General features: G+C 44.3%; 1 protein-coding gene across 2 annotated transcripts in view; it reads left to right on the top strand.

Annotated features, from left to right (window-relative positions):
- The first annotated feature begins 2,211 nt into the window (after positions 1 to 2,211).
- LOC132472911 (Kv channel-interacting protein 2-like) overlaps positions 2,212 to 9,005 on the top strand; it is a 71,487-nt gene continuing 64,693 nt past the window's right edge. Inside the window, exon 1 of one of the 2 annotated variants that reach the window (XM_060072762.1) lies at positions 2,212 to 2,515. In XM_060072762.1, the coding sequence (XP_059928745.1) occupies positions 2,443 to 2,515 (73 nt within the window). In that variant the 5' untranslated portion in view covers positions 2,212 to 2,442. The remainder of the gene's footprint in view (positions 2,516 to 9,005) is intronic. The other variant, XM_060072767.1, reaches the window with a different exon arrangement.

A 9,005-nucleotide genomic window follows, 5' to 3' on the forward strand; every position in this document is an offset into this window, starting at 1 on the left:
CACAGAAGTTACAATTGCGATCCATTCCCTCGTGTACTCTCTAACCCATGAGTCCAGCCGGAGCATGTTGGCGTGGACAGTTTGTTAGCGAGCATTACCACTTAGTTACTGAATATGTGTTCGATAAACTCAGAACAATGCAGGACATAGCAAGATATTGATATTCAGTCTTTACAGCCTAGATGTATCTACTTACTGGTTATTAACAATGATCATAGTGTTTAAATATGGTCGATAGTGTTTACATGTGATCGACAGTGTTTAAATATGGTCGATAGTGTTTAAATATGTTCTTTTCCCTCACTCTCCACCTCATCCCTAACTCTCCACCTCAAGCTGGTGTGTAGTGAGCGTTCTGGCGCCGATTGGCTGCCGTGCATCACCCAAGTGGGTGCTACATATTGGTGGTGGTTAGTGAGGTCCCCCCTTCACTTTAGGCGTCTTTGAGTGTTATTAATTATTATTATTCTTCATGTTTAACCTCTGTTTTCCTTTTATTCCTAGTCTGTTTTACATAGTTTTGAATGATGACTATATGCTCTGTAAGGTGACCTTGGGTGTCTTGAAAGGCGCCTCTAAATTAAATGTATTATTATTATTATTATTATAAATATGTTACGCTTTAAAATTAATCTAGCACTGCTGTACACTGTCAAATGTAGAATAAACAACTTATCAGAATTAATTCTTAGTTCATCTTTTAAAAGGGAATGGGGAAAATTATGATTATAATGATAAAATATAAAAGGCACTGCCCATTTGAAGGGGATCTGGAGAGATGGGCAAGTGTTCAGACAAATAGATGCAGATAGAGATGATGAAGGAAAGAGAGATCCACGTGTTCACCAAAGAAGAGAATGAGGGACAAATGTACTTCCTTACAGTCATGATAACATGGATGATGGACGAATGAGTGAATGGCTGCATGAATGGATGATACATGGATAGATGGTTGCATATATGGTTGATGGATTCATGGATAGACGGATGAATTGTTGCATGGATGGATGATGGATGAACGTCTGCATGGATGGATGCATTAATCAATAGACTGAATGAATGGATGAAGGGATACACATGGAGGCTGGGGTAGGGGGCGGTTTGAAGTTGGGACAAATTGAAAGTTTGACAGATTGCTGGACAGATTGTGACCAAATATCTCACTTGAAGGGGCAAAGCTAGAATAGGAGAGACGTTGGAGTATGACAGAAAATGTACAGAGAGAGAGAGAGAGAGAGGGAGAGAGAGAGAGAGAGAGAGAGAGAGAGAGAGAGAGAGAGAGAGAGAGCGAGAGAGAGAGAGAGAGAGAGAGAGAGAGAGAGAGAGAGAGAGAGAGAGAGAGAGAGATAGTTGGAAAGGGAGAACGAGAGAAATGGGAGAGAAAGATGAAGCGAGAGAGAGAGAGAGAGAGAGAGGGTGAGAAAGGAGAGAGCCAATGAAGGGGAGGGGAGGGGGGAGAGAGAACAAGAGGGAGAGAGACGGAGTGGGAGAGGGAGACACAGAAACACAGAGGCATCCCAGCTCCGGTGAGTATTTATAGATCAGACAGTCAGAGGAACCTGCCTGGCTGAAGCAGAGTGTACTCCCAGCTGCTGTGGCCGATGTCTCTGTATACATCTCATAGACCACTGGCTCTGAGACATGGGCAACCGGCTGAGGGTGAACGGCCGGCCCCGAAACTAATAAATGTGTTGAACAATTCAAGGTTGTTGATTAGGAGCTTATTTAAAAGGAGCTCTTGGTGGCAGTTAAAATTCTCAAAGAGCTTCACGAGTGCATCTTCAAATTAGATTTTTATGGCCCTGTTTGACACGGATAAACGACCCAAAACGTGGATACATTAGGTAAGAAGGAAAGACAACCTTTAGCCAAATGACATGCCTCAATTGCTATGGCCTTGTTAACTACAATATCTATGAGTTTAGAGATAGGCCCTACCTAAATCCCAAATTAATTAATGCAATAATCAATAATGAAATGCATTTAAAATGTTTCACAGTTTTGATTGCCATCCCAAACTTGGTATTTTATTGATTGCATCGTTAATTTTCCAAATGATATGTATAAGTTAATTTAGTATTAATGGAAAAAAAGGATGAGACTTGATGATCAGGTGTATATTTTTCGTGCGCGTGTGGGCGTGCGCGTGTTATGTGCATGCCAGCGTGGAGGAGAGTCCGGTGAAACAGAGGCGCGCGTGGCTCACTTCACCGAGAGCGCGGAGAGCATCTGGTTGGCGAGAGCGCACGCTCAAAGAGGGTCTAAAAAAACAACGACTTGATAAGATTTCTTGGACGTTTCCTCCCCCCCCCCCCCTCCAAATGGCAGCGTAACAGGACTCATTCATTCTAAAGTCGGACCATCCGTCGTGAGGTAGGCTCAACGTTAAGACGCGTCTTGAGAAAAACAATTAGCATATATAGCATTCAAGCGCAAAGAAAAATGAAGACGAAAAACCGTGACCAAAGCTTGTCGGATTCCAGGGAGCTCGACGGCTCGTATGACCAGCTGACGGGTGAGTGAACGGGTACTTAAAGCCCCGGCGAATTCACAAGTAACGTCTACATTAAAGGATTCAATATGCAATATCAACCAATTACAACCTTAGACTACTCCACCTAAGTTGAACTTGTATGATGTAGCCTATATCACAACCTGTTAGATGTAACCTGTTGTGGTACAGCCAGCCGCTTGAACCAGACTTTCCAGCCAACACTAATTCGTGCCGAAAAAATAACAAAAATGCATAATGTATCTTTTAATGGCATGTGTTGCATGCAAAATGTGTGTCATTGAATAATGTTGATTACATATTGACTGCTTTTAAGTAATGTATATTATTGGTAAGATTTGCTGACATGGCTCATTTATGGGAGACCCTATTGCTTGTATGGCTGGTTAGACACTTGCTTCATGCGATATCTAGTGTGTATAAGTGTCTGACCTCCTCGAGTTTGGAGAGTAATGACTCGTACCCTTCATTAGAACTACACGACAACAATAATTGTTTGGTTGACTCGTTTGAAGTGAATGGACTGTCTTGTGCCAAAGCAATTCGCGTTTTCCCCCTTGCGTGTGAGCTTATGTTTGCGTGAGCCGTGACGTGAGCATAAACGAAACAATTTCTCCAGAATCATGTCACACGCCTTTTGTAGAGTGAATTAATGTAAACCATTGCCGCTTGTTCCCCATTGTTGGAATACATTGGATTCTCTTAATGGGAAAAGAGGAGCGTTATTGGATGAATAGAAAGTCACGTGCGTGACAGACAGTGACTCCGACAGCTGTGAACATGTTTTACTAATTGATCATACAATAATGTTTACACACACACACACACACACACACACACACACACACACACACACACACACACTAAAACACACGCACTTTCATTGTATATCTTTATAGGGGTTGATGAGTTGTTTTTAACATAACATTTTAGTCACGTGTATGCACATGAATTTCTCTCCAAAGACCAAATGACAGAAGTGTAGTGTAGCAGTTTGCATTGTGATATTAGATAACTGCGCTCTAGTTACGGTGGTTTGCCCGCTCAGCCTCAGCTGCCAGAATAAAGGGCTTCTCTTTATGGCTGAACACATTGTGGATCTGTCTGCCCTGAGATTGTACCTGGGCTCCACGGAGCAAATCACATCTCATTTGCAGGAGAGCTATGCATTAGCGGCCAAGGAGCCTTATGTTTAGTACAAATCCAGTGCAACACAATTTAAGATAAGATTGCCTGTGTTTGTGTGTTTGTGTGTCTGTGCCTATCTGTGTGCGTACTTGTGTCTTTGTGTCCATTTTGTTATCCGGCTGTGTGTGATCATGTGATGTGTGTGCGGGTTTAGGCATCGTAAGGTGTCAGTGTGCGTGCGACTGGGCATGTGCCGTTAGGCTATATATTTATCTTAGGTGGGTGTTAGCGGGGGGAGCTAGTGATTAGAGTATGCTGCTAAGATTGGTGAAATAGTGAAATAGTGTACATCACCTTCCAGACGGGGACTAAATACGCTGGGATTGCCAGTGATTGTATGCCAGGCTGGTGGACCAGCTGTTCTGCATGGCCAAACATAAAGCAGGTCTACCGAAAGGATGGCAAATCACTTTGATGGAACATTGACTCCTGCTTTCCTGTTTTCAGCTTGTGTTTTTAGACTTCATGGTCAGCTAATCACACCCCTGTGCATTCGTTCAACCCAGGCTTGATGTCTATATCACTGTGTGTTATCGGTGTGCTCGATAAACTTGGATCCGATTTATCACGGCAGCTGACACAACGATTATTCGCATAGTCAATGTGTTTATTAGTTGCTCGTCTATAAAATGTCGTAACTATTGACACTAATGCCCATCACAGGTCACCAGATTACAAATAGAGATATTTGAAGTAAGTGCTTGCTTGTTTGTTGCGCAGCCAAGACATTTTTTCAGCCAAAGTATTCCTTTTTATAATGCTTTGTCTGAAACCCATTAGCTTCTAGCTTTTTCCATAGCTGTTATCTTCACCATCTTCTAATTAAATGCTCCCGCCCTACTTATTCCCTATGTCTATATCTTGTTTGATTTATAGGTTCTATGCATCCGTTCTCAACTCCCAGACTCTCTGTGATTGATCATGGCTAACTCATCTTCTATAGACCCCAGTGAATTCAGGCCCGCTGTGCCCTGAGACATGGTGGTGTACTACGGGCATACGTCTGGCCCACTCTGATGATAGAATGCATTGCTGCGGTGAGAAAACACATCCGATATTCAACTGGTGTGCTGCTCTACTTAATCTTTACCGTTCGCACGTCGGGGAAACAAACAGTAGGGACAAGTAGACAGGGGAGGAGAAGGATATATCAAGACCTCCTATTTATTTCCGGCTGAAAAGCACAGTGTACACGAGGTAATTTGTGTACTGACTGCTGAGTGCATGACTTTCTGTTATGAGAAATGTTGTGTGGGTAGGACTTCTACAGTTGAGTCATTCTTCTTACTTAGAAGCAGTGTGTTGCTGTGTGTGTGTTCATGTGTGTGAGGGATTGAGGGGAAAGCGAGAGGGCATGTGCTGAGCTGGTGTGTTGGTGTGTGTGTCGGTGTGTGTGCATTCTCGATGAGGCTGACCTGCGCGTTGCTTAAAGGTAGTGTGGGTGGTCTCCAACCATCCGCCTTTGTTTAGAGTGAAACGAAAACCCTCTAGAAATAACTCTGCTGGGGCACCTAAGTACGGTGGAGCACACTCACTAGGTGCATGTGTGTGTGTGTGTGTGTGTGTGTGTGTTTTAAGAGTTGTGGCTCGAGAGATGAGTGGTAATTATAGAAGTGTGCTACAGTAATCTCCTCTTCCGCCTCACTTGCCAAACTCAAGGGGAATTGCATCAAATCATACACACACACATATACGCTTGGACACACACACACACACACACACACACACACACACACACACACACACACACACACACACACACACACACACACACACACACACACACACACACACACACACACACACACACACACACACACACACACACACACACACATACGCTTGGACACACACAAACACACAGACACATACACAATCACTCATCCTTGTTTCTCCACATATGCTATAATGTCTACTTATACTCCCTTTGTATCACTTGGCTGAGCCCAGAATATACCCTCTGTTGGCTAGGTGATGAGCAGTGCCTGTCAGCAGGCGCCACCCAATCACGTTCCACAAAAACCCATAAACGACGTTAACCGAAATTAAAGTTGCACCTTCCCTACCCCATCACCGCCCACACATCGGCTCTGTTGGTTTGTCCCAAGTCGTTTTAGTTAAAGACAAAAGGGAGGAAACGTGTTTCTGCCGGAGACGGTGGCTGTTAGCCATGTGCAGTCCTGGCTTTGGTTTCATAACTGGACTGTCAACGGGGAGTGAGCCGTGATAGGTGGACACCTCCTCACTCGGTGTCCTCTCAGTGGTCTGTGTGTGTGTTAATGATGGAGAACAGCACTAGGCAGGCAGGGCTTCATCTGGGTCTTAGTGAGGGTTACTGATAGCCAATCAGCAGGGGTATACACCCGTGGCCCACGACTGACTGGATGTGGTCAACATGGTGGACGGAGTGGAGGCACTTCATGATAGAAGAGATGAGTCAGCATGTGAGGTCCTATTCCTCCAGGGACACCAGGAAGACCTTCAGACTAACCTATTAGAACTATTGCTTGGCTGGTAGGTAAAAAGATTAGTTACTCAAAGTTTATTTTGGACAATTGTTAAGACTATTACAAGTTAAAGACAAAACAACATTAACTGCAGTCACAATATTAAAGATTGCATTGCATTAGAGGATATTCCATTAGATTGGATTACATTATGGGATTGGGTTACCTTGTGGGATTGGATTACATTATGGGATTGGACTGGATTGGATAAAATCAGATTATATTAATACTTAATCATCCCAGGGGGGCATTATTTGTTACATTAGCACCCCAAATAGGCTAATGTAGGCCTAATAAATCAAAACCATTATAATTGTTGCACAAATACACATACATTCAAACGTTGACTGAACAATACAAAAGTACAAAAGTAAAACATAACTGTAATGCGACCTGGTCAAGAAAAAGGAGACAAAATTGTGTGGTTGAGCTGCAGGGCAATTATCCTGCTCTCCTTCAGCCCCTGCACACGTTGATTGACAGAGATAATTGTGATATTGTATGAGCTGGCGTTCAGGGCGGGGGTGTCTCACACGGCAGGGAGTGTCAGAGGGCCAGGGGCTCGTGGCCCGTCTCCGTGCGCGGGTCGGGGATGTTAATTGCCAATGGCCGTCATTAATAGGCTCGGTTTAATGTGTCATCTAATGTGCTGAGACGTATGTGAAATGTGAAACACCACAGGGGGCCCGACTGGATTTTACTGGATGTCACGCACGCACGCACGCACACACGCACGCACGCGCACACCCAGTGTAATTTGAGTTGCATAATCAAAGGGATCTTAAATATGATAACGGGGGAAGGAAGGAAGAAGAGAACCGCATGGCCGCCGTTTGAAAGTACACCCCCAGGAAGTACAGCGCAGACAGAGGGATTAGCCTGCCCACCTCCAGTGCTGTCTGCTGGCGTTAGCCATAGGCTGAAAGAACATGGACATGGCGTCTGTGACATCACCCGTTGGTTTACACACCACCATTCTCTGGGTGCTTCTGCACGCCGCAAAGCCATTGACCAGCTTCTCATGCCCAAGGTCCTGTTAGTTCACTCAACAGTACTTCTACCCTCCACCTATGGGTTTTTTCTCTCTCTATCTTCCGCTTTCCATTGCATCCCCTTCTTTCTTTCTTCTCTGAGTGAGACCACACACACACACACACACACACACACACACACACACACACACACACACACACACACACACACACACACACACACACACACACACACACACACACACACACACACACACACACACACACACACACACACACACAGAGACGACCGTCTTGGGACTGTAGCTTAATGGGAGTGGATGCCAGAATCAATTCTAACAAGTTTTAATCTTTGACCAAATGTGCGTGGGGACCTGGGCTCGTTAATTAAAATAAGACCGGTCTTAAGTTCCATCGTTGCCCCTTTGCCCTTGCATGTGTACGGCAACCCCTTTAGTGATGGCTGGGGGAGATGCAATCCCCCGGAGTCGAGAGGGAATCAGAGAACGCTTAAGGGTGCGATAGCTACTCATAGAATGAATAAGAATATGTGTGGATGATAATGACAAACGTGGATGTTTTAAGTTGTAAGTTGTATTTATTGCAGTTATTGTAAGTTGCTCTTCGTAATGTGAGGGTCTGCTAAATTAAATTGCATTAAATCTGTGGGTGGATGTGTGACAGTGTGTGAGAGTGTGTGTGTTGTTGATGCGTATGTGTATTTGTGTATTTTCACCATTTTCTCCAAATCATGATGAGGGTGATGATGATTGACTGAGCGTCTCGGGAGCATGTCATCCATCATCTGCCTCTCCCTAGGCCTGCACTGTCCTGTCACTCACACCTGATCTGCATTACCCCATGGTTTATACCAGGGCTATTCAACCTCCTTAACAAGTGGGCCAAAAAGGAAAACCGCTGGTGGTTCATGGGCCACACATACAAAACTTCTAATGTCAATTAATCGATCAAGTAATCGATACCTCACGCCCATCCCTAGTTCATACATTGTAAGGCCAATCCTGAGACACTCATGCAGCTTCTCACTGGTCATGGAGCAACGTACCAGCAAAGGTGGCAGCAAACAAGCCGTGATTTGAGTTGTAGTGCCTCTTCACCTTGTATTCCTTCATCATGGAAATGGCTTTGTTGCACACTAAACACACCGGTTTACTACTTGTGGCGGATGGCAAAGTAAATAAATATTTTTCAGTCCAAATCGTTTTGAATTGGCGTTTTTCAACATCAACCTTACGTTTTTTGGCTTGGAAAGAGACATCTTGGAGCTTTTGTTAGCCTTGCTAAAGTGAGTTTCTCCGTGGTCCGCTAGCATAAAATGCAAAGTGAGCTTGATTGAGGCAATGGCAGGTGTAGACAGAGCGGGTGTAATCCTGTTGCCGTAGCATACTTTGCGTTTATTGGCTGGTCATATATATTACACACGCAAACCTGATTTGCAGGCAACAATTTTCCATTTTTTTTTATTTATTTTTTTAGGTCTGCAGGCAACCTCTTGCGGGCCATAAAATAAATAAGAAGGGCCGTATTCGGCCCGCGGGCCGCTAGTTGAATAGGCCTGGTTTAGACTGAGGAGCTAAATAGCAAATTGACAGCATCTTGTTGGCACCACAGAGAGAGGTAGACCATGCTTCTTAACCATGCTGACTCATCTTCTATGTTTGTGTATATTTGAGATAGAGAGATGGAGAGAGATTGAAAATGGTCTTATGTGGTTATCAGCTATATAGTTGGAGTTGGAGATTTAAGGTTTGTTCAGTCGGGCTTGGGGCGGTGCAGTGTGTGTGT

The sequence above is a fragment of the Gadus macrocephalus genome, chromosome 15, assembly GCF_031168955.1.
Source record: "Gadus macrocephalus chromosome 15, ASM3116895v1".
NCBI lineage: Eukaryota > Metazoa > Chordata > Actinopteri > Gadiformes > Gadidae > Gadus > Gadus macrocephalus.